Source organism: Danio aesculapii, chromosome 9 (genome assembly GCF_903798145.1).
Source record: "Danio aesculapii chromosome 9, fDanAes4.1, whole genome shotgun sequence".
NCBI lineage: Eukaryota > Metazoa > Chordata > Actinopteri > Cypriniformes > Danionidae > Danio > Danio aesculapii.
Genome location: NC_079443.1, coordinates 39,285,802 through 39,312,770, shown reverse-complemented (window position 1 = coordinate 39,312,770; position 26,969 = coordinate 39,285,802). Strand labels below are relative to the sequence as shown.

General features: G+C 37.2%; 1 protein-coding gene and 1 non-coding gene across 4 annotated transcripts in view; one reads left to right on the top strand and one right to left on the bottom strand.

Moving 5' to 3' along the window:
* clasp1a (cytoplasmic linker associated protein 1a) overlaps positions 1-26,969 on the bottom strand; it is a 130,976-nt gene that overhangs the window by 83,276 nt on the left and 20,731 nt on the right. For all 3 annotated transcript variants that reach the window (XM_056465662.1, XM_056465664.1, XM_056465665.1), the window contains exons 3-7: positions 7,413-7,491; positions 5,772-5,875; positions 5,321-5,412; positions 5,001-5,076; positions 4,232-4,329 (exon numbers count right to left, since the gene is read on the bottom strand). In XM_056465662.1, the coding sequence (XP_056321637.1) occupies positions 4,232-4,329; positions 5,001-5,076; positions 5,321-5,412; positions 5,772-5,875; positions 7,413-7,491 (449 nt within the window). The remainder of the gene's footprint in view (positions 1-4,231; positions 4,330-5,000; positions 5,077-5,320; positions 5,413-5,771; positions 5,876-7,412; positions 7,492-26,969) is intronic.
* Positions 8,426-8,553, top strand: LOC130235535 (U4atac minor spliceosomal RNA). The gene has a single exon (XR_008838408.1). It is a non-coding gene; the product is annotated as a U4atac minor spliceosomal RNA (small nuclear RNA).

The window sequence follows — 26,969 nt, the reverse complement described above, 5'->3', positions numbered from 1 at the left end:
TGAAGCACCTAATATTCATTTACACTGATAAAGGGCAGGGCTACTTTTTAACTAATGAGAGATATCAGTTGCAGTCTGGGATTTCCATGCCTTTTTTTTTACACCTCACTTTTTTCATGTGTTCAGTACATGAGTATCAGCACACAGTTCACTGTGTCATTTATTTTATAACGCGATTTAATTTATAATCTAATTTGATTAGTTTTCTTTGCATTATTGAACAAAACAATAATATGATTAAGGTGTTTACATGAGTTGCTTTTTGAATGTCCCCTTACCGTTTTACATGTTATAGCACATAATTCGATAGATTAACGTCATTGTATCATCACGCTATCCACATTCCCTCATGTAATTTCGAGTGTTTCATTCTTAATTTGTCAACTTTAACTGCAGTTTGGCACTTTCACTTTCATTCAGGAACATTTCATGCATGCCCCCCGTGACAAACGAGATATTGGATGAGAGTATGAATTGCTGAAAGAGTGTTGTTTTGATGGAATTGGATACGGCACGCCATATGGGAAAATGCATGTGTCTGTGGTCCTTCACTGACTCAGGTGCAGAGAATAATGTCAAACAGCTGTGTGTCTATGGCATATATCCTGTCACAAAACGATGGTAATAGTTTGATTAAGGTGTTTACATATCTGTAGTGCACTTCAATAATGCGACTAAAATCAGCATACTCCACATGTCTTAATCCGATTTCTGTTTACCTCATCAAGATGGCGCCGCGGATGGCCGCTTCGGCGTGGGGCTCTCCAGTGTTTGCACTGTTTTTGTTAGTCTGTCCTGTTTTATGTTTGTCAAACACGATCAGTTACACCAGGGACGAGCTGCTGAACATTCGGCAGTGCACACCAACTAATCAAGAACTGGATTTTGATTTTTGTGGCGTTTTGCGGAACATTGTAGTCGGCGGAGCAGCCGCATTGTGGAAACGCTACAAGACGCGCAAGCGTGGGAAGCGAGCCGGCGCGCTCGTCAGGCTAAGACAGCGCGGCTTCAGAACGGCGCTGCCCAGCATTCACCTGGCGAATCTCCGCTCTCTTCCTAACAAAATGGACGAACTACTTCTGCTCACATGCAAAAACAAGAACTTTAACAACTCTGCTGTCCTGTGTTTCACGGAAACCTGGCTAAACGAAGCCATTCCGGACAGCGCATTAAACCTACCGGACTTTCAGCTGTACAGAGCAGATCGCGATACGGAGTCAACGGGCAAAACGCGCGGTGGTGGGACATGCTTTTACATCAACAGAAGGTGGTGTACGGATGTAACTGTGTTAAAGAAGATGTGCTGTCCTGATGTGGAAGTGCTTTTCATTAACTGTAAGCCGTTTTATTCACCAAGAGTGTTTTCCTCGTTCATTCTCGTCTGTGTTTACATTCCACCGCAAGCACACGTGAGTACTGCGCTGCAACAGCTGGCTGATCTGATCACAGAGACAGAACAACAACACCCGGACTCTGCTTTTATCATACTTGGGGACTTTAATCAGGCAAAACTCACACATGAGCTGCCTAAATTCAAACAGCACATTACATGCCCCACCAGAGGCAATAAAATTTTGGACCATTGCTACACCACAATAAAGGATGCATATCGCTCCGTCGCCAGAGCAGCTCTAGGACTCTCCGATCACTGCCTGGTTCATCTTATACCAACTTACAGGCAAAAACTTAAAACTACTAAGCCAGTATTAAGGACTGTCAAGAGATGGACCAACGACACAGAGCAGGTCTTACAAGCCTGTTTTGAATGCACTGACTGGGATGTTTTTGAAGCTGCAGCCACAGATCTGGACGAGCTCACAGAGACTGTAACATCATACATCAGTTTCTGTGAGGAGTTATGCATCCCTACCAGGACCTACTTGTCATTTAACAATGATAAACCATGGTTCACACCAAAACTCAGACAGCTTCGTCAGGCCAAAGAGGATGCTTACAGGAGTGGTGACAGGATCCTGTACAATCGGGCCAGGAACACATTGACAAAGGAGATTGGTGTGGCTAAGAAAAGCTATGCCAAAAAGCTGCAAAACCAGTTTTCAGCTAACGACCCTGCATCAGTGTGGAGAGGCTTAAAAGATTTCACTAATTACAAGACACCGTCCCCCAGTATCGACAGCAATAAACATATTGCAAACGAGCTGAATATGTTCTACTGTAGGTTTGACACCTATGACCAGACACCTCACACCCGCCCGGACCATCTCCCTACACAGCCATCAATACCACATCAACACAGCCCGGACCATCTCCCTACACAGCCATCAACACCACATCAACACAGCCCGGACCATCGCCCTACACAGCCATCAACACCTCCAGCCATCTTCCTCTCCCCCCCTGCTCTTCAGATCAGTGAGGAAAATGTGCGTCAGATCCTCAGTAAACAGAAGAGAAGGAAAGCACCAGGGCCAGATGGTGTCTCACCAGCCTGTCTGAGAACCTGCGCTGACCAGCTGGCTCCCATTTTCTCCCATATCTTCAACAGATCACTGGAACAGCGCAAAGTTCCATCCTGCTTTAAGCGCTCCACTATCATCCCAATCCCAAAGAAGCCAAAGATCACAGGACTCAATGACTACAGACCTGTGGCCTTAACATCTGTGGCCATGAAGTCATTCGAAAGACTGGTGCTAGCATATCTGAAGGACATCACTGGACCCCTGCTGGACCCCCTGCAGTTCGCCTATAGAGCAAACCGGTCTGTGGATGATGCAGTCAACATGGGACTGCATTATACCCTACAACATCTGGACAAACCAGGGAACTACGCAAGGATTCTGTTTGTGGACTTCAGTTCTGCCTTTAACACCATCGTCCCATCACTGCTTGAGTACAAACTGGCCCAGCTCTCTGTTCCTAGCTCTGTCTGTCAATGGATTACCAGCTTTCTGACAGATAGACAACAGCTAGTCAGAATGGGCAAAATCACATCCGACAGCCGCACCATCAGCACTGGTGCCCCCCAGGGATGTGTTCTTTCTCCACTGCTCTTCTCCCTGTACACCAACGACTGCACTGCAAAAGACCCCTCCATCAAACTCATTAAGTTTGCAGACGACACTACTGTTATCGGCCTCATCCAGAACGGTGACGAGTCTGCATACAGACAGGAGGTGGAGCGGCTGGCGTTATGGTGCAGATACAACAACCTGGAGCTGAACACGCTCAAAACAGTGGAGATGATAGTGGACTTCAGGAGAAACCCCCCTGCACTCCCCCCACTCACCATCATGAACAGCACTGTGGCTGCAGTAGAGTCATTCAGGTTCCTGGGCACCACCATCTCTCAGGATCTGAAGTGGGACACTCATATAGACTCTATTGTGAAGAAAGCCCAGCAGAGACTGTACTTCCTTCGTCAGCTGAGGAAGTTCAACCTGCCACAGGAGCTGCTTGTACAGTTCTACTCAGCTGTCATCCAATCCATCCTCTGCACTTCAATCACCGTCTGGTTCGGCTCAGCTGCCAAAACTGACCTCCGTAGACTACAGCGAATAGTCCGGACTGCTGAACGAATCACTGGCACTACCCTTCCTACACTTCAAGAACTGTACTCTTCCAGAGTGAGTAAAAGGGCTCGCAAAATCACTCTGGACGCCTCACACCCAGCACACTACCTGTTCGAACTGTTACCGTCTGGTCGGCGCTTCAGAGCACCGAGCACAAAAACAGCCAGACACAGGAAAAGTTTCTTTCCTCAGGCTATCTACCTTATGAACAGTTAAATATTCTCCTACTGTGCAATAAATATGTGCAATACTTTCTCATACACACTTGTACACAGCACCTTATATCAATATACAATGCAATACTTTCTACATTCGCACTTGTACACAGCACCTTATAACCTGTATATTTATACAATCTGTACATACAACTCAACATCCAGGTTTCTTCACTAACCGCATCTGTTTAATGTTCATCATTTTTTATTATTATTATTTTATTTTTTTTTCAGATTATTTTGTGTTGTCACTTGTCACTTTATGTACACTGGAAGCTTCTGTAGCCAAAACAAATTCCTTGTGTGTGTGAAGCACACTTGGCAATAAAACCGATTCTGATTCTTAATCGGATTAAATTAATCAAAAATCGCTGTTTACATGGTAGACTCTTATCCAGAGTATTTTCTTAATCATATTATTCGGATTTCTGGTGTTCATGTACACATACTCTGCGATTTGGGATACAAAAAAAAAAAGAGATTTACCTAGATTGCGGCAGTCCTTTTTTGCTAAGGTCAATCCGAACTTTTTCTCCAACATGTCTGTATATTTCCACAAGGCAGTTCATGGCCGCATCTCGAACCTGGGCAGATTAATTGGACAACAATTGAATAATTATACTCATTTTAAATGAGAGTCTCTAACCTATAGATTTAAACTTGTCTGGGAAATTATTGTATTAGAGTCCATATTAAAGAGAAGTAAAGGGTCCACTTTAATGTTTCAAACGACTTGTGTGAAAACAATTTTCTAAAAGGAAATGAATGTTACATTTTCATTCAGAATAACATTTAATCATGTAAAAAAAATAATTAAAAATGTTTAAATATTATTAAATATTAAATTATAAAAACATATTCATGAGTAAAACCCAACAGACTGAAGGACACCCTGAGGGATTTTTTGTCTTTTAATATGTGATCAAATGATTCGTGTTCTAAATATTTCAACTGACATAATTCTTCTGCTAAATCTCATGTTTTACCATGAAATAGTTGTCATTATTTTTTGCTCTGGAAAAATAAAATTAAACAGGCCAAAAATCTTTTTAAAAAATGTCAAATTTATTATTTATTCAATGAACAAATGTACATCAGTTGTTTTTCTAGTAACTCCTAAATCAAAATCACCACCAGAGGTCACTATAACTTCATAAAAATGTTGCTAGCCGCATCTATTGTTCTATAAAAAAGCTAAGTCATGCAGATCAGGCGCTAATCTTTAAATGTCTCGCATTACAGCAAATGTTCATACCTGACTTGTGGGGTCTCCAAGTAGATTACATATATGTGGAACAATTTTGCTGAGAGTTAAGCCTTGGGCACCATATCTGAAAAACAGCAATGGTAACAGGGAGGGCAGCATTAGCGCATCATAGGGGGTTGGTTTGAAATCTTTGCCAAGTCCAGCTTTAATGGCTTATCCTACAAGAATGTGCTGCTTCATTTTCAATTTAACATCTTAATTTCCTTACTAAGCAGAAAAATCCCACTACATGAGAATCTGTAAACATGATTGTCAATTTAATTGTTTCTAATAAGTGAAAGCGAAACTGAGATGAGAATAGAACTTACGTGTTGAGTGTTGAGATGAGACAGAGACAGACTCCCTCTCTGGTCCGGTTGTTTTTGTGTTTGAAACCCCCCAGCATTCTGTCCCATATGTACTGTAAAAAGACAATCTGAATGTAATACTATCACTCTAATACAATTATATGCCATCTAATCTTATTAAGAGACCTCCCGTCAGCCTTTTCATGGAGCGAAGGGTTTAATTCATTAACAAAGTAAAATTCACATATAAAATAGCATTTTGCAAGAGTATTTTTTGAGTGGAGCTGGATGTTTAAACATTACATTGCAACTATTGTTTAGGTTGATGTGATACTGAAAAATTACATTTATAGCAGGTATGCTTTCAACAATAATTCACCATACTCCTGAAGATATAGCAGAGTTAGGTTGAGAGTAAACATCCTTAAGTTAATATTTAGTCTAAATTGAGACAAATATCAGCACGAAGTACCTGTGGCGTAGCTGACTGCTCCATAATCTTCAGCAGCAGGATTTGATCTTGGTCTCTGACTTGATCTTTGGCATCGCCCAACCGATCTATTAAGCTGGGTAAAACTGGAGATGGAGAGAATGAAGGATTAGACATGGATGTACAAAACAAATATTTTCATTATTATTTGGTTTTAATATTTTATTTTAAAGAAGCTTTAAATAACTGGAGATTCCAGATTTTTATTCTGGACAATTTTAAAGTCCAGGTTTCCAACTTCACATGAAGGGAACAGTCAGTTCATTTTCAAAGAGGGCAACATAAAGACACTGAAGCAAATTCTCAAAGGGTTTCAGTGCATTCTGACAGTCCGAGTACTAAAACATTCTGAAGGAGGTTTTGTCTCTTCATTCAGACCATCTTATAACCCACTCCCTACATAAAAATAAATCTTATTTAAAGGTGCAGTATGTAAGTTTAACACCCTCTGGTTGAACAAAGAATTCTAGGATCAAAACAAACGCAAGCACAGGTTGTCAGATTGCTGACCAACAGGAGCGAGTCTGAAGATCGAGCCTAAAGGCTGATTTAAATTGTGTTCTAATATAAAAGCAACGTCATGCAATAGAAGCAATATTTCCATATTAAAAGGAGTTTTTGTTCTAACCAACACCTCCAAATGATTTATTAGAAACGGCTTCTATTTCTCACAGGTGAACAAAAGAAAACTGACAATGATCCCCTCAGGTACACCTCATGTGCTTTATTCAGTGTTAAATGCTAACAATGTGAGTTTGATTGCCATTTCACATGACATTTATTGCCATACTACTGAAAGCAGCAGCAGATAGCTCAACTCACCTTAAAAATAAAATAAACCGTTTGAAATTGAACTTCAGAGAAGTTTGTGACTCAAAACCAACACATATCAGTGATTCAGCATGTTCATTTAATAATGTTAAAAAGGTTTAATATATTTTAATTAGATTATAAACCTTAGTGAGTGCATATTCTGTGCTTCTGAATGGCTGTATTTAAATTTCTGTCGTGTTTCGTCTGGTGCAAACAGCCAAATTGCTTATCACTGCAAATCTCATCACGTAGCGTGTTGTTAGGACACGGGGTTACAATGTAACCTGCTCACATAATGTTTATGTTTATTATATTTATATTATTTGCTAATTAATAACCTCAGGTGGAACTCTGAATCAGCGTCTTATTTCGGAGTCTGCTACTGTCCACCAGAGGTCGCATTTCAGTCACGGACGCATGCTTTGAGAGCTTTCATGACTGACTGAATGAATGAATGAATGAAATATGCCGTTTTCCAACAAGGCTACCTGGGGCACTGAAATATAATTCAATACTCTGGCTACAGATTTGCAATTGCACTTCCAAGCTTGCACTCTTGGACTTGCACTCTCAGGCAACCGCGCTTCCTCTGCAAGTGACAAGTGTCATTTACAATTGACATCTGTGCCCGGTTTTTTTTTTTATACTTTAGAAGAGTCAAAAACTTACATACAGCACCTTTAAAAAAATAGACAACAAGAAAACTAAGCGTCATTAAATGATCCTTATTTCTTGAGGCAATGCAATTGTTAACAATTTATTTATATATTTCATAATTCTTTTTAATAAATTAAATATTAGTATACCCACCTGTACCAACTTGGGGCCGAAATCGGTCCTGTAATCTTGTCACTAAGGCAGATAGAAGGTCTATTCCCAACAAAGCCAACTGAAAATGAAAAAATAAAAACACATTAAGTTACATTAAAATGCGTGCATTATTGCAGTACATTGATTCAATTATATTTCCATTGTCTAAGCACTGCAAGGGAATGAATCAACTAATTAAAGTTCCCCTCCCCCAACAGTTTAAAAGAATAGAGCAAAGAATTATGGGTAACAAACTAGACTTTTCAGTCTGAGCAATTCACCACATTCTGGGAAATAAGACAAGATATCACAAATTTTATCCGAATCCAAAATAACATCCAAATTCAAGCATGACAAGCATTAGAATTACAACACATTCTCAAAGATTAGCATTTTGCTGCTAATACCTTTTCCCAAACATGTCCCTAGTCTGAATGAGTAGTGCAAAGAAATATCAAGCTAGATATCGGAGTCTGATTCAGCGAAGCAATGCACTATGGCCAACAGATGAGACATTCTACAATAGATTTCAGCTACATCCAAAATAAACCACAATACTACTCTAAGATTAATAGCAAGCTACATCCAAAGGTATCCTTTGAATAAATACAGCAATGGCTTATGGGAAACAAATTTCTGGTTAAACTGGCAAACATTTTACTTCATCTATTTTTTAATATATTTGTGTGAAAGGAAAGGTAGTATGAAGTTTTGAATTCAGCACCAGTCAACAGGAGAAGTGCTAAAGATTATGGATAAACGTCTATAAATCCTGGTCTGAATGAGCAGTGAAAAGGATTATGGGTCAATCCCCAAAATCTAATTTGTTTTGCGCTTACTCAGCCTTTTTGATCCTACAGTAAACCAAAAGTGTTCCTTTACAGTGAAGTTTTAGCAAACGCACTGATACTTCCCTGACACCGTCAACATTTTGGTGTCAGTTTTCATTCCAACCATCACAGAGAAGAGTGTCACAAAACAAACAGGATACACATGCCCCGCCTAAAACCTCAACTTTCCTTGTCATGGGGTTGAGGACTGTTTAATGAACCCATAGTGAAAACAGGCCTGCGGACACCACATCAACACCATCGCACCACCTGATTTCTTCAGGTCAGTAAAAGGTGCAATTTTTGGAAATCCACTACAAAGTCAAACAATAATATGAAACCAGCCCGTCCAACCAACGAAAAAATGAAGGGCGTGTCTGGGAAAATAGTGTAAAGAGAGTCATAATTTTAGTAATTTCTTTAAATGTGTAATTCACTTTTAAAAAGTTTATCTGTTGTCATTTGTTCAGTCCTGCCCTTTGATTTATTTTACACATGTATTTAAGCAGCAGGGCTTGACTGTAATATATCTACTATAACAAAGTCTTGATCCTTTGTTCTCACCCATGCGAAAATTACTGTAATTATGCTTCAAGTACAGGACTGAGACACAGATCAACCACATCAGCTGAGGAGAGTATTAAATGCCTTAGAGGAGGTGCAAAAAAAAAGGCAAGTCATATCATGAGGCACTGGGTAGCACACAGTTGATTTCTTTGTTGTCCTCTTTTTTTGTTTTCACACACTCTAAGAAATGGAAACAGATTAAGCCGTTTTCTATTTTTATACATTATTTTATACTATACAATTTGTATACTTTATTATTATCATTCAAATGTGTTTTTAAAAAGAAATTGGCAAGGAAGGCTGCAATAAACTGACTAAAAGTGACATTTAGAGTATTTTAAGAAGTAAAAAGATATGTATTAGAAATAACCACCGTTCTTATGAACTTCATATCTTAAAATGTAATTACATTAAAAGGTAAAAGCATTACTGATAATAATAAAGGCTTCATAAATCAGCATATTGGATAGAAGAATCATGAGACACTGAAATGATGCTGAAAGTTCTGCAGTCGTCACAGGAATCTATTAGGTTTAAAACTAGACACTGAGAAATAAAAGTACAAAATGTTGGTGTACAAAATGTCACTTTGGTGGTACCTTTTTGTAAAATGTACATTTTTCTTCCTAACTGTGCGTTCACACCGAAAGCGACAAGAGCGTCAAAGTAGCTGTAAGTCATTCATTTTCAATGCCAGCTAGTGGCACTAAGCAGCAAGGCGCATCTTCGCTGGTGTGGGTGTCGAGGAGAGTTGAAGTCAAGTCTACTTTATGGTAATGAGCTATGAGGCAGTTCGGGCAGCAAGCATTCGGAATGTAGAAGTCCACCGCTTGAGGGCAGTCCAGAGAACACAGTCCTGTAACCTTAGGTTCCGACCACAGTTGTTCCCATGGGATTGATTATTGTGTTCGCCGGATTTCCAATTATTTACAATGTTTTTTACAAGGACATACATTAAAAAAAAGTTACTGGCAAGCATTAATGTTCTTTTTTTTTCTTAAAAAAAGCTGAAATCTCATGGTAACTACAATGACAGTACAAAACAGTATTGCTGCTTCAGAATATTTCTGACATATGGACACATATGTGGAGTAAAGCCACACCACACACAACAACTCGATCTTCCATAGTTGAATGAATTTGATAAAAAGCCTGCAACATTTTCATGCTACACAGCATGTTTTTATGTAGGAATGTAACTGATTTGCTGATATGCTGCAACAGCCCCTTTAAATATGAGATCAATGTTACCAATATTGAGACTCAATGAGCAAAGCAACGCACTATGGGTAACAAATAAGTTCTACAGCAGATTTCAGCTAAATACAAAATAAACTACAATAATATTTTAAGATTACTAACTAGCTACACCCAAACGTATCCTTTGTCTGAATGAGTAGAGCAATGGCTTATGGGAAACAGTCAAAAAAATACCTGGGAAAGCTAACTTTATTCAATCTACTTTTTATTATCTGTGTGTGGAATGAACAGAAAAAAGTAGTATGAAGTTCTGAATTCAGCACCAGCCAACATGAGTCGCCGGTGGAGCAGTAAAGGCAGACAGCGTTGTTGATAGGGCAGCCAGAGCGAACTTTGACGCCCTCGCCACCTTTGGTGTGAACGCACAGTAACAGCTCCTTAAAATACCTAAAAAAGTACAAAATGTGTAGTAATACGACCTAAAATGTACACAAGGAAACCATAAAACGTACAAAAGTGTTCCTTAAAAGGTATTGATGTCAAAAGTGACAAAAGTAAACCTTTTGAAAAGGTACCACACCAATGACAGATTTTGTACCTTTATTTTCGGAGTCTGTATACAAAAACTGAAAATCTAAAAAAAACAAAACTGTAATGACATTTCACAAGAATACTGTTTTACTGAATTTTTAATCAAATAAAATGATGAACAAATCTTTTGATGAACTTATTATTTGAAAAATCTTGCTCACCTTAAACATTTGATCAGTATATTTCAAATGTGCGCATATTAACATGCATGGTTTACAGCTTCAGAAACAAAACAATGACGTAATCTTAACTTTGGACTATAGTAAAACAATCTGAATACAAGCCAAAAGTTAGTCTTCCGTCTGTCTTTTGATAAGACACCAGAGAAAGTCATGAATATTTAACCACACCCACTACATATCCAAGCACGGCCCACTCCCCATGCCTTGTAAGCCGGCCTTCTTCAACGTGCACTCCAAATCATCATCTGGCCAGCAGCCTCCTGCTTCAGACCGTCTTAGGCTGCCAAATTTAAACATCCCCTACCCTGCTATTTATATCACTCCAATCCACCACAGTCGAAGAAAAGAGCCAAGGACTATTGTTCTGCTTGCTGAGCTTTTGTTTTGTCTTGCCGTGCCTTCTTCTGCTCCATTATTTGCTCTGCTTTCCTCTAAACAGTTGATAGGAAATACACAGGAGCATGATTGATTATTTTGGTTTCTGCTCCAGGCTCAAATCAATACAAGAAATTGAAATACACCTGTCCAGAGAAACGGTGGACACTGGATAGCAGGAAAGAGAAGGCGAGCATCTGTCACAAGAAAACACTAACGAGACAGATCTGTTTTGCAGAGATGTGCTCATTCCCCTGGTTTTGTCATCTTCAACAATTCATACCGCCTTTCTTTTCAACCGATCATTGCCTGTACATTCCCCACTACATCAGGGTGCTTAACCTTGTGCGTTGCATGATTTTTTTAAAAGGGTCAAGTCATGGGGAATGAGATTTTTCCTGAATAGTTCAAGATATAACTCAACACTACAATCCATTCATTCATTCATTCATTCATTCATTCGTTCATTTTCCTTCGGCCCTTTATCCATAAGAGGTCGCCACAGTGGAATGAACCGATAACTGTTCCAGCTAGGCTTGGGCGGTAATACAGTAATATGGTATACCGCGAGATCTAAAAATAGCAACGGTATTTTGATGAGGGTTTCAATACCGTTATACTGTCATAAAAAACAATGCACTTATATAGGAAACAAGTATTAAATACTATTTATTTAATGGCTAAAAATGCGTATGCATGATTGTCATCACGGGACAGTGTGGAGGAGAGAGAGAGAGAGGTAAGGTAAGATGGCGCATGAAGTGACCTGGTCTCGAAAAAGAACACAACCTCTGCAGTTTGGCAGTATTTTGGGTTTGGACCGAACGAGAAGGGAGACGAGGTAAATACGAACTAGAGGTCAGCAATCTGGTTTGCGAGACCTGACCAGATTTCTTGCGGTGCGGAATTAAATTTCCGTATTAAGCACGGGAGCGATCGGTAACTCTGGTGTAATTTGAACAGGAGTGGGCGGTCTAACAATATCGCTACCGAGCGAGCACGCGTGGATGCTGTTTGTTTGTTTGTTTGTATCTATCTATCTATCTATCTATCTATCTATCTATCTATCTATCTATCTATCTATCTATCTATCTATCTATCTATCTATCTATCTATCTATATATATATATATATATATATATATATATATATATATTTAGTTCATCCAATTTAGTTCATCCAATTCACCTATAGTGCATGTCTTTGGACTGTGGGGGATATCGGAGCTCCCAGAGGAAACCTACAGCAACACGGGGAGAACATGCAAACTCCACACAGAAACGCTAACTGACCCAGCTGGGACTCGAACCAGCCACCTTTTTGCTGTGAGGACATGACAGTGCATATTCACTGAGCCACTTTAAAATAAACTTGATAAATCATCATGTCACCAAATTAAAGCTTTTTCAGTCAGTAGGTCAAACCCTGAGTGGAAAATAGACACGCATTCCTAAAAAAACAATACAAGTTAATTTTTTGATTTTTTTTTTAAATAAATGGCACCATAAATTATACAAATATCTTCTTTTGATACACACCCACCTCAAGCATTTTCCTCTACGCTGAATTATAGTATACATTTTAGGTTATTACAGACAGCAAATTACATTTTAATTTCACTACTTAGCTAATTTGTAAAGACAACTGCTATATTAGCCATGAAAACCTATCTTATATGTTTTTACTATTTGATTTGCACAGAGTTCACCTCTGGATCTAGTTTGTTAGGCTACATCTCCTTCAATATTTTAATCTTCAGGCAAACTGCATTTTCGATACACAACTATTCCAATGATTGGTGATAATTCTCACTCGGTTGATGTAGAAACCAAAAACCTCTGTAGTATCACTATTATCTGGTTTCATTCCAGATTGATGTAGCTGGGAAAATAACCTTGCCCCAGATCCTCACAGGAACATCGTCCTCATTAGACCTGTCCAAATGATAGGACTTTATCCAGGCCAGTGAGACTGTACTGAAGGGCGCAGGATGAACACAGTCTGCTGACGTGATCAGTGTTCAAAAGGAAATACTAACGAAAACAATACCATGTGTTATTCTAAAATAAGTCAAAAAGATCTTTTGTGGTAGGACCTATATTTATTATCTTTTCTATTTGCATAAAGTTCACTTGGAGGTCAAACGGCTATTTCTGAAGGCTTGAATGAGTTTATGGGACTTTAACATGATCATACTTTGTTTAACAAAAATAGACATTACAAAAAAAAAATTTTTTTTTTACATGTTTTACATGGCTGCTTCCGTTATCCTAAAAATGGTTCTATTAAGCACTTTAAAAAGCACTGCAGTATATATACTAATAATATAGTCTGATATAATTGGTCTTCCAAAATGTGTATATTCCATACAAAGTATGCAGCGGATCGGTCAGTTCTTGTCACGTGAACTTGCGGCGCACTCGCAGTATTCTGAAGCACCCTTGAAGGCACGAGCGTGTCCAGAAAAGATGCAATATGTGAACGACCCCTAAAAGGCCTCTGTCATTTGAGTCTTCGAGCAGTCGATCTTCTTCTTGCATAGACATGCTGGATTTATCTGATTTGTTGACAAATTAGTTGCGGATCCATTCCTTGGCAGTTTGTGGGTCCTTAACTTCGCCTTTTCCTTTTGCAAAGAAACTTTCCAATGCCGTCTGTGTTTTTTACTCATTTTGCTAGCTTGTGGGTTAAATTTGGGTGCTCAAGTGACCGAGATGTAACAGAGATAATTTTTCAAAATAAAAGATGGGGTTGGGAACCACTGGTCTAGAGCACATTGAAGGAAACGTCAAACACAGGGGCAAAGTTTATTTGTATAAGTATGTATATTTTAAAGGAATAGTTCACCCACCGATTTAAATTTCTCCACCCTTCCTACATTTTACATTCATAGTAGAAGCAAAAAATACTATAAAAGTCCAAGATTTTTTCCAGCATTCCTCAGTATATCTTCCTTTATGTTCAACAGAAGAAAGAAACAACTGAAAAATTTGTAAATAATGGCAGAATTTCCATTATTAGGGTGAACTAATCCTTCTTTGATGTCACAAATGCAGGAAGACGCTTGTCATAGTCTCTACCAGCCATTTGGTGTTGGCCATAAAAAGTCAAGTCAGTAAAAGAAAATACTGAACTGTGAGCGTTGTAACTATATGTTGGTTATACACACAGCTCAACGTTACACACTAACTAAAGTTAAAAAGTGAATATTATAATTAAGGAGCCATTTAAGTCTTTGATAAACTTGTTAGTGTCAACTTTCTGAGCACTCTCTGTGATTTTCCATGAGTCAAGAAAGAACAGCTGGAATAAAATCAACAGGCCCAGACACGGATGCAAGAAATCAAAATAGGCCTGCTTTCTATGTCCTGTGCCATTATTATCATACCTGCAACTGCACCATCACCAAGATGAAGTAATGGTCTTGCACCCTGCATTAGCCACGTATATTGTGGGGACTGTGAGTTCAAAGGCTTTTTATTGGATAAGCTGGTCTCAGGTCAGTGCTTGGGGGAAATTCAAAGCCATCTGTAATGTAAGACTAATGTTGCACCACAGCTGTTCTCAAGTAGTAGAGCAGCTTCCTGAGTCATTGGTGAAAAAAGGCCTCAGGGACATCAGGAGCCGCTAAGGGGAGTCTGAAACGAGAAAACGCCTACGACAATGCATGAAAAAAATAGAAAGTCACACAACACGTAAGAAGCTCAAGAAGCACCTATAGTGAACAACACTCGCATCAGCAGACACTTTCTCTCTTTGCTTGATTTTATTTTGAGAAACGGCTGAAATGAGAAACCTGCTCATCCTACACAATATAAGTGCTTCCCACAAGGCTTTTGTTATTTCCGTTTACGACTGCTACGCTCTGCTGCGCACTGTCATGTTGCCTGAGATTAGAGAATGCTTTGATGCTCACTGAGTTCCTTGTAAGTTGTGTGAAATTACACAATAAAGGTCCAAAAATATATTCAGGGTGCACTCAAATAGGCTATTTGAACTGTGCCCGGGCAGGTTTCCCAGTTCGTTTGACAATTGCGAGTGCTTCGAACTGGGCCCTGGTGCGGTTCAGTTGGCCTGCCCTGTCCCATTTGGAAGAGGTGTGACAGAGCGCGGTTTGGTTGGGCTTTGGAGTGGTGTGCTTGTAGTGTGAAGCTGAAGACATGATGTCTTTTTAAGGGACTGTTTCACATGGACTTATTAATCATTCTAACTGTTCAATGAACACAAATTGTCTTAGTTTATGAAAGATACAAACCCCTCACTACACGTCAGCTTCCACCTTCAGCAAACCTCCTAATCCATGCAGCACAATGACTTTTATGATAATTTACGAGTGTCAAAAGTGGTGGATCTGTTCAGCAAAATATTTCACTGTGTGTCACTGCATCCCAAATGACTAAAAATAATACAAAACGACACAACTAAAGCAATGTCCACTGTGCTGAGCAAGAGCGTCTCTCTTCCTGTTAAACTGAACAGTCGCATCACCGATGCTGTAAGCATGCTCTGGCTTGGAAGGTAAAATGCAATGTGAGTGCAGGCCATTGGGGGAGAGTGGAGGGGGGACAAGCGCGCTGCGGCGCAGTTCAAGGCAACTGAACCTATAGTGCGAGTACATAGTGAAGTGTCAGTGAAGTGTCTTTTAACAGTTACATTAATATTAAACGGAACTGAATCAGTCTTAAATGTAACTAAACTACACCAGCATTCTACCACAACTCTGCTGCCTGCCTGATATAATGAATTTGTTCCATAATTGCAAATATTGTTATTGCTTTTTTGTGTGTGTTGAAATATGTAGAGGCTTTGACAAGATCTACATTCAAAAAGAGATATTAGTGTGCTACATATTATGAAACCCGTTTAAAGATTTGTGTGGGGTAAAATAAAAAAACATCAATAAATAAACCTAAGGTTATATTAATAGACCAAAAAAAAAAAAAGTGCACAACATGCTAAATAAGGGTTTCATACAAGGCAATTGCAAGGGGTTCACAATTAAATCATAAATATGTTAAGGAGATAAACTGGAATACACAATTAATCAAAATTGAATTGAAACTGGTGTCAAATTCGAAAATGGTATGGCTGTTTCAAATTGAAGCAATGTACTGTGTTCTTTCATACTTGAGCTACATAATCCAGTGTTTTCAGTAACTTAGAGAAGCTCAGTTTCCAGTAAATTATGGTTCGTGTGAACTCAGTATGTGCTTTTTGCTTGTGCATTTGTCCTATATGCAATAATCTGTACAATTTTCAACTTTTTGTGGACTGATTCAGTTTTAGCATTTTACAAGATTAATAAACAGTAGGGTTGGACGATGTCGATTAATTTGGCATCATACTAATGTCTAACGTAAAACATTGTGATGGACGATGACATTGTGAATGAATTATTTATGAATAATTAATTAATTCATAAATTAATTATTCGTAGCCTACCCTTTCAACTACCTGACCCATATGGTCTTTGTTTACCACAAATTACCACAGTGTCATTATAATGACATTGAGAAACTTGGTTGGTAAAAAAAAAAAAAAAAAAAAAAAAAAAAAAAAAGGTGCACAAACAACAGGAACCAACCAACAGTATCTGAGGTTTTCACTAAAATCATTAAGTACAAACGTGAAAATTAAAAATTAAACCAGTGCACTGAAGCTGTGACACATGACAAGATTAATTAAATATTACGCTTAACAACTATAGTGAGAGGCGATCCAGCTGTACATCTTTGATAAACTGTCCGACGTGCACGCTCTCTGGGGTTTTGTGCTCAAAGCACCCGCTGTCTGCCTGGAGCTCAGACGTGCGCATATGCTGCAGCGCACGGCAGAGTGTGTGTGTGGTCACGTGATGTGCGTTTTCAGCAGTATAGTGTGGACTGAGATCTTTTCAGAAATACTAGATGAAACCCCACGATGTGGATTTTTATTATTAGTGTATTAGTGTAAACGGTAGCGTGTGTATTTTTCGCGAGCGGGTTGCTGCTGCGACGGGGGCAGGGCGGAGGATTGCGATGCCCGCTCAGCATCGTGATGTCTATCGGCCATCGTCTATCGACCCAACCCAAATAAGAAGCATGTAAAGAAAGACTTTTGATGTTTTTTTAGATCAATAAAATAAACTAAAACAAAACAAAATACGGATTTAATATAATACAATGCACTGATAAAATATATAAAGATTAACTCATAAGACCCCAGGGGTAATATTTCAAGTCAAATCTGTCTGACAGTTTACAAAAAAAAAATAATAATAAATTATGAATTCCAAGGTTACAGCCATGTGAGCTGCTAGACCAACACAAGCGTCTCTAATAGAAGGTATTGGCTAGGAGCAAGGAGTGCAAGTTTTCAGAACACAACGGTGGACAAAAAGCACAACAGGGGAGCTGTTAATATCTTTAGAGAACTCATGGGACCGATTACTGCAGGCATGATCTCTATCAAAACAACATGCACAAGCCACGAGTACCCAAACATAAGCTGGTCGAGAACAAAACAAACATAACAGCAGTCTAATGGAGCTTCACACCAGGGTTGAAATGTTATACAAGAAATCACAACCAACTAGTTAATAATAGTGGAAGTGAACCGATTAAAATGAGAGCGAGGTATCATTCGTTCAATACACCAAAACACATTGCTATCCGCTTTGTGACCTGCATGGCCACTATTAAACTGCATTCATATTTAAACAAGCATGAATTTGAGAGAGCTTATTATCACTGTTGTCCTGATTGTGACCCCATCACCTTACTCTTTATGTAAGAGACCGAACACACACACAGCACCATCCACACATACAGTTCTAATAGAGATCACTGTGGTTCACTGAACTGCCTACAGGCCAGTGTGAAGCAGACAACAGTACTCAAATATGCAAAGCACTAGTAACATTATCCTCATTCCAACAATCGTAATGCTAGTACAATAAACGTCACCGCATTACTTTAAATCTTTTTAAACTGCTTATGTCTTGATAAGGGCGTCACTATAAAAACAGCAAATGTTCAGACAAAACAAAAACAACTCCTGCAAAAAAACAGCCTGAGGTAAAGAAGCAACTTAATTTTGAGAACATTAACCTCTTAACACTGCAGTGGTACCATGAGACAGTGGCTGCATCAGGTGGTGCACTGATATCTGATGCTGAATGATTACCAAATTCATCTCACATGGTATTTACATAGTACTTCGAGGTATTTCAAAGAACACAACGGCACACATTGTGATGAACAAATCAAAAGAAAGACTATGCACCTGACTACTGTTTGAGTGTCTTTCTTCAGTTGAACACAAAAGCACAATATTTTAAGGACAAAAAATAAATAAAATAAAAAATAAAATAAAAACATTAATATTTCATTAATTAAATAAGTAAATGAATAAAAATAAAATAACAAAATAAAATAAATAATTGAAAATAAAAATAAAATAAATGAAAAAATAAGTAATAAAATTTGTAAAAATTAATAATGTAAAAATAAATAAATAAAAACAAAATAAATAAATAAATAAATAAAACAAAGAAATAATGTTTTTTATAAAATAAAATGTTAAATAATTAATAAAATAAATAAATTAAATTAAAAATTAAATAATATTCATTTAAATAAATAAATTAAATTAATGAAATAAATAATTTAATTAATTAATGAAATACTTCAATAAATATAGAGGTTTGAAGTGATGGGAGAATTAATTTGTGTGAACTACGAATGAATCAGAATTTGAGGAAAATGATTTAAATGAAAATCAAAAAAAAAAATAAAAATTGTGTCAACTTATTTTACAAAACATGAGACCCTTTAATCATCCATATTGAGAATAATATACTCCTCCAACCATGAATCTCCCCAACATCCTCTCTCCATACCCACATTTCGTTTAATTTTTATTTGATCTATTTAATTCTTTTATTTTTCTTCCTTTCTCCTTTTTTATGATGTCCATTTGTTTCTGTCTTTAGTTTGAGGCAAAAAAAAAAAAAAAAAAAAAAACATTTGTGTGTGTATATATATATATATATATATATATATATATATATATATATATATATATATATATATATATATATATATACACACACACACACACATATACCCTTGTTACTGTATACATGCAGTGTACTGTACCTTGTATTATCAAACCCGAATAAAAAAAATTGTCAATTTCAAAAAAGTTCTTTGTGACTATTTAAATGTGATTTAGAAATTTTAATAACATTATATTATAATCATAATTATTTGATTTTAACTATGGCTGAACAATAAATTGTTTGAGCGTCGATATTGCAATGTGTGTATCTCTAATAGTCACATCGCAGGATTTATTAAAGAAAAAAATTCATCTTTATTTCTATAGAGCTTTTACAATGTAGATTCTGTCATAGCAGCTTAACATAGAAATTCTAGTGAATTGATCTAGTAAACTGTTCTAGTAAATTAAAATATAAAGATATTAATAAATATGGCCATGCTCATTTAGGTTTGATTGTACCTGAATACTGTTAGACTTCCAGAAAACAATAAATCAATGTTTGTTTATTTATTTTTGCTTGTATTTTAATATCATTTATGCAGATGCACAGCATAGAAAAAGAACGGTCACATGTACTGTCATCATGGCAAAGAGAAAATAAATCAGTTATTAGAAATGAGTTCTTAAAAATATAATGTTTAGAAATGTGTTGAAAAAAAATCTCTTCGTTAAACAGAAATTGGGGGAAAAATAAATGGGGATAATAATTCAGGGGGGCTAATAATTCTGACTTCAACTGTAGCCAAAATCACTTTTCAACTAGAAAGACAAAAGTCAAAAGACAATCAGTATCCACTAGGTCTGATTACGACAACCCATGCATTTCCTTCTACCTCACAATAACATACCACACAAGCCTACATTTAGTGTTCAGAGGAAACCTTCCAACTACTTAGAATATATACTCAAGAATGTCCTTGGGGCGAAGCGGGGGCCATCTTGACACAGCAAGAAAGGAATGTGGACAGTCCTCGGCAACAGAACGGAAACCTGACGGAGGCAGAACTACAGCTGATGTCCCACAAAGTGCATTTCCCCTTATCAAACACACACATGCAGCAGCCTTCACAAACAGCAGGTGCTGACCAGCCCAGGAAAGCTGAAGTCAGCTGAGTGTGCATGAGTGTGTGTCAAAGACAACTTTTTCTAATCCATCAATGTTGCTGGCGTCTTTAAAGCCAGTGTGTGGTCTGTAGAACTTTCAGTATTGGTAAAGAGGCAAGAAGTGGAAGCAAGAGTCCATTTTTAGATTCACTGATTAAATAACACTTTGAAGGCTCAAGCAGAAAGGGAGAAGTGCTGGTTCAATGAAAGCAAGACAGTGTGGAAGAGCTGAGACATGTAGAATATGTAAAAGTCAATTAGATATGCTTTTGAAATGGGTTTTAATGCTCTCACTCAGAAGTCATGAAGCGATGATGGACTGAAACTAGTCTTTCACAATGTAAAAGGTCCAACAGCATTATTCTGAATACTGTACATCTCAATGCAGGGTCATTTAGAATTGTCTTTTAAATTTCTAATGGGATGTAGATCTGTTAGAATAGATATGAATTGAAGTCAATGCAACAAACAGAAGTTATAAAAAAAACTAAAGTGATGGTGAGAACATGTTTAAAAGAATCATATTTAAAATTATTTTCCTATTGAAAATTAAGCCCTCCAAACAAACTATGACTGTTCAGTGCTTCCAACGCAGACTTTATTTGGACGAGATGCCCAGGAATATTAATGGCTGCCCAAGTATAATTGGTGACACTTTCTCTTTTTTTTTTTTGCATTATTATCACCCTTTTACACTTGTTTTGTTTCTGCCCAAGATAGCCAAACATTCCCAATCAATTAACCAGTGGAAAATCTTCTCTTGCCCTACGCGTTGTGTGCAGACCCGCAGAGACATGGCTTTTGGGAACTTAAAAAAATGCATCCGGCCGTGGTTTATAAATCTCCAAAAATGTCTGGGATTCCGCTTTTACTTCTGCTTTCTAATGTTGTCATTAATTGTATGCCTTTTTGCATTACTTTTTTTTTTTATTTAGGCCTACTTTCATTTGGCTTTACAGCTGACTGCGTGTGCACAGCTGCGTGAGAGAGAGAAACATTAAATAAATGTATTCTTTAATCTAAATGACTCAGAAAAACTTTACTATATAGGCTACTCAGAGAAGATGAAATGATCTAAACTGGCTGCAAAATATTTGTACGCCATTAGAAATGGTTAATCATCTCATTTGCCTTAAATAATCTACACTTTTTATTCTTGTAATTTTTATAATAATAATTAGTTTTAGCAATATTGTCTGTTTTTATTTCTTTTTTCTGTCATTTATTTCTCTATATTTTATTAATTTCATGATATTAATATGTAATAATACATACTTTATACATATCTAAAACGCTTTGGCAATACTGTACAAAATGTCATGCCAATAAAGCAGCCTTTTTAAAATAGCGTTAACCAATTGAAAAGCAACAGTGCATGACAGTGTCATAATAAATAAAAATGTGGTTAAAAGTCACATTATTTTTCATTTGTCACATGTACTTGACCATTTATGTGCTGTGGGTAAAAGGTGTTTCAATCCGGCAAGTATATGTTAAACATGTGGGAAGCAGTGCTGTTTTCACAAAACATATTAAACAGAATACCATTGGCGATAATAAATGGTAAATTGCTTTTACCATTGACGACAATAAAAAAAAAAAAATGAGTCTTTCTACATATCTACGGTTACTTTAATTTTAGTTCAGTGTCACAATCAAAACAATATTGAACATAAAATAAATTAAAATGGACCAAAATATTAATATTACTCAATATCATCACCCATTTTCCTAGGTGTGGGTTGCGGCTGGAAGGGCATTCACTGTGTAAATAACATGTGCTGGATAAGGTGGCGGTTCATTCCGTTGTGGCGACTCCTGATTAATAAAAGGACTAAGCCGAAAAGAAAATAAATGAATGAATAAATAATCACCCATTCATTATATCAAACTAGACAGAAAACAACAGTTTTAGATTCAAATTTCCTGCCAAATGTAGAAATGCATAAATGAATGCAATATTGTGATTCCATGATAGCACAAATGAATGAACGAATGAAGAAATTAATGAAGAAATTAATGCACAAATGCATCTATGAAAGCATGAACGATTGATAGCATGGATGAATGAAAAAATAAATAACATAATCTAAAACAATGCATTGGCCCAAATGAACAGGCAGGTATGGTAGCAGCTACACAAAAAGATGGAATTATGAGTAACTAAAACACAGTGTGTTGGAGACTGTGGTTGTGTCACTATGTGGCAGTTGGTGTTTTGGTCATTCAGCTGAATTAACAGCTCTCGACATGTCCACATCAGCATCTCTGCCACCTACTTTTTATCTTGCTGCTCAAGCAAGACTGACAGAGAGATGTCTGCATGAAAAACAAAGACGTGCGCTATCCTCAGAGATCTGATCCGATCAGATGTATGAATGGCTGAACTCTCAATATGGGTGTGAAGTTCAGCTCTATTTCCTTCATAAGCATGGATGACCAGATAATACACTGGCTGTTTTGTTGTGATGTGGGTTGTTTGTAATACACAGTGGAACCTTCTAACTACTATCATCTTTTATAATGAGAAAGTGCTGAACACAGCTCCAGAATGTAAACAATTGAAAATCTACAATGTAAAGCATATTTAACAATATAAACTTCAACGCATATTCTCACTATGGTCCTCACGGTTTATTTGAACTTTTAAGAAGGGGAAAATAAATTAAACAACCTGGTTTTAAAGGCAGTATAAACCATTGCGCTATGAACTAATTTCACAAATGTACCTGCACACAAGAATTAAACACAAAAAAAAAAACAAGAAAAAGTAAGAGCCCTTATACAAAAGCTGAATGACTCTGGTTAAAATGAGAATGAGAATTTTTTTTTAGCTTTAAAAAAATAAAATAAATCCAGATTTTCTCATGAGTCTGTAAAATAAAGGCTAATAGGAATAGGCTATTATTTTTGTTATTTCGCAAACATATGGTAAAACAACAATAACAATATTAGGCCTATGTGTATGTCTTAGGGATGTAACGATTCACCTGACTCATGATTTGATACGATTCACAATTTAGTCACGATTTTTTTAACAAAATTATTTGAGACAAATTTAAGGTAAACAAGAGCCCTATCATTTTCTCTCAAATGCTGCACTTTTTTTTACAAAATAAAACCATTTCTGCAATACTTAAATTGCGATTTTAAAACAAAATGCAAATAAAAAAGTCAATAATACAAACTAAAGAAGACTAATAATAATATAAACAAACACAATCTAAAACTTTGTGAAGCTACATTAGAAATTTAAAACAAATTCCAAATCAAAAATGAACAATTCAAAATAAAGATTGCTCTTTAATACAAACAAACTAAAACTGTGACTGCTGGGATTTTATATTAGTTAATAGAAATATCATAATATCTATGTTTTATGGTATAAGCTGAGATGTTTGCACATTTACAGTGTCCCCTGCTGATGAAAAAACTCTTTTAATGGGGACTGAGATGGCTGGAGTGGAGCGGAAAGCCTTTCCTAAACCAGACCGCAGTGTGTACAGAGGTGGTCAACAGCACCTCTGCTCCAGAGGACTGGCCACTGGCATAAAATACTAGATTATAATATATTTAGGGTTGCACGATACTGGAATTCGGTACTGAAGTTTTAAAAACGTAACTTTCCCGCTAACATTTGAGCGCTACTGAGCATGTTCTTAAATAGCGCTGATTTGCCATTGTGTTCACGTGTTTAACAGAAATTACTGTGATTGGCCATGAAGGTCATCACTGATGCACCGTATAATCTCCGGAACATCAGCACTCGTCAGAGCAAGCGGAGCTGCCAATCCTCCATGATTCTAGCGTGAATTGGCCTATTAATATATTTTTGCGTGTAGACATCGGTCACAGTCGTCAGTCTGTGCTGCATCATATTCAAAGCACTTTACACATAGGGGGGAATATCCTCATCCACCACCAGTCCATTCAGACCATCCACCTGGATGACGCGATGACAGCCATTTGGCGCCAGACTGCACACCACACACCAGCTGATTGTTGGAGAGGAGACAGAGTGATTAAGCCAATTACGATATGGGGAGGGTTATGAGGCCATGATGGACAGAGGCCAGTGGGTAGATTTGGCAAGGATGCCGGGGTTAAACCCCTACTCTTTTTCGAAGGATATCCTGGGATTTTTAATGACCACAGAGAGTCGGGACTTTGGTTTAACGTCTCATCCGAAAGATGGTGCTCACTGAGCAGTATAGATTCCCGGTCACTATACTGGGGCATTAGGACCCACGCAGACTGCAGGTTGGGTGCCCCCTGCTGGCCTCACCAACACCAATTCCAGCAGCAACCTAGCTTTCTCAGGTGGTCTCCCATCCAGGTACTGACTGGGCGCAGCCCTGCTTAGCCTTAGTGGGCGACCATGTGAAAGTTGCAGAGAGATAGCTGCTGACTATTTGTACACAGTTTGGGTTTGTTTAGCGCACCTCACCGCTGTCATTTTAGTCTGCCACCCCACCTCTTGCTCGCCGCTGATGTGCAGGTAAAGCAAGCTTTCACCTATAAACACAACACCCCCTCTGTTCAAAACATGCATCGCAATTCGTTCAATATTTGTAGCAGTTTAAATCGTCACATATTTGAATCGATTTTGAACCAACTCGTGGTGAATCGTAGCATCCCTAATGAATATAGTTTAGTCTAATATTATTTAGTTACAGAAATTTAATAAATTACAAAAGCAATTTTTCTATTCTCACTTTACCTTTTAAAATTCTTCTATCAAGTAAAAATATAGTTGTTTTTACCGTCAAAATTAGGAGTTTTTCCAGGGTCAAGCAAAATAATTTTATTTTTGTTCTGAAATGTAAATATTTGGACTACAAACAAGATTTATTTTAGACAAATCATTTATAAATAATTCAATACAAATAATTTTTGTTACACCTCCAAACATCATTTTTTGTGCTTACATTTTTCTTAAATTTTAAACTCTTGAAATGCTCACAGTCACAGGCCTTAAAAACACATGCAAATGACAAACTTTCACTCTATTATGGAGCTGTAACTCTACAAAGCTCCTGGTCAACTAGGATTCAGGCTCAACATTGCATGCAACTATTGCGGATACGCACATTGCGATACCAATATGATATATCATATATTGTGCAGGCCTAAAATGAACTGAAACTGTTTGGCTTCAAGTTTAAAACATTTTTTTTTTGCTTCACAAAAGAAACAAAATCATGCAGATTTGAAACCACACGAGTAAATAATGTGGGAATGTTCATTTCTGCGTGGACTATCCCTTTAAAACAACTTTGCATAGTCAACATAGACAGCCTATTGTTTTTCTGTGACGAACAACACCGAAACATTTAGAGAATTTGATCTATTTAATTGTATAAAGTACAACAACAAAAAAATAATATGGTTAAAAGTTTACCTGCTTTTCCATGAATGAATTGAAGGAAATTCTACCTGTACAGACACATGAATGCTTTATAGTTCTGTTCACCAAGAAGGCCTTGATGTTTCAATTCAAGTTTCAGGTTTAGAAAGCAAACTATTGAAGGACTGCAACAAGTAGGTTTTATGTGGCTGTTCAGCTCCAACAGACTTCATTAGTTTCCCTTCATAAAGAGAAGCATTGATGGAGCACAATGGCAGAAAAGAGACACAGAGTTACACAGAGTAGAGAGACACAATAAAAGAAAGACATTATCCTTCAAAAAACTGATAAAATAAGTTAGTGTATTCTCAGTGCTGAGTTGCAGCGGGAAAGTTATCCGCCACATGAAAAACATATGCCAGAGTAATTGGCAGTTCATTCTGCTGTGGCAACCCCTGATAAATCAGGGAATAAGCCAAAGGAAAGTGAGTGAACAAACTGACAAAATTTCAAAAAGGTCTGAAATCTCAGGTCAAGATATACATTTTAATATAACATTTGCTCAAATAAACAAAATGAAAAATACACAGGAAGAATCTGATGAAGGATTCCAATTCTGCAGAACTTTATAAGAGCTTTTTGTGTGCACAAATTCTGTGTAGCCCTCCCAATAGTACAGTTCTTACACTTACAGTTCTTTGATTTAAACGACTGAGGTCTTCTGGGCCCCATTTACACCTGATATTAAGATCTGATTTCATCCGATCAGGTGGACAACAATAAAATACATATGTAAAAAAAGTTCTACTACATTTAGAGCTTGTCTACTTTCAACCATTTCCAAAGTTAACAAAATAAACTTAGCAGAGTGCATATTGACATGCAGGGCTCACAAAACTGGTAGCTTAATGTCCCGGGGCTATCATGTTTTCCTGCTGGACTACCAAAAATTAATTCCAAACTGGTCATCGGATTTTATTAATGAGAGGAAAAATATGCCCTATTCCAATGCTTCTGCATTCTCTCACAAACTTCATTGTATGTCATTTTCATGCATCAAGGAGCCAATATCAATATGCGTTTGAGCTAACTGGTGTTGTCAAAAGAACCGGTACTTTGGTATCAAGTTGATAAAAAATAAAAACACAACAAAAAGTAGGCCTACCTTTCACATAATTTTTTCATGGACAATTAAATAATAAATAAATGAAAATAATTGAAAACATAATTTGGTTATTTTCGAAAACATATGTAGCCTATAATGAATGCAATTATAACTTTTTATTTAGTACTTCTATGTTTTTATTTTTGTCTTTTC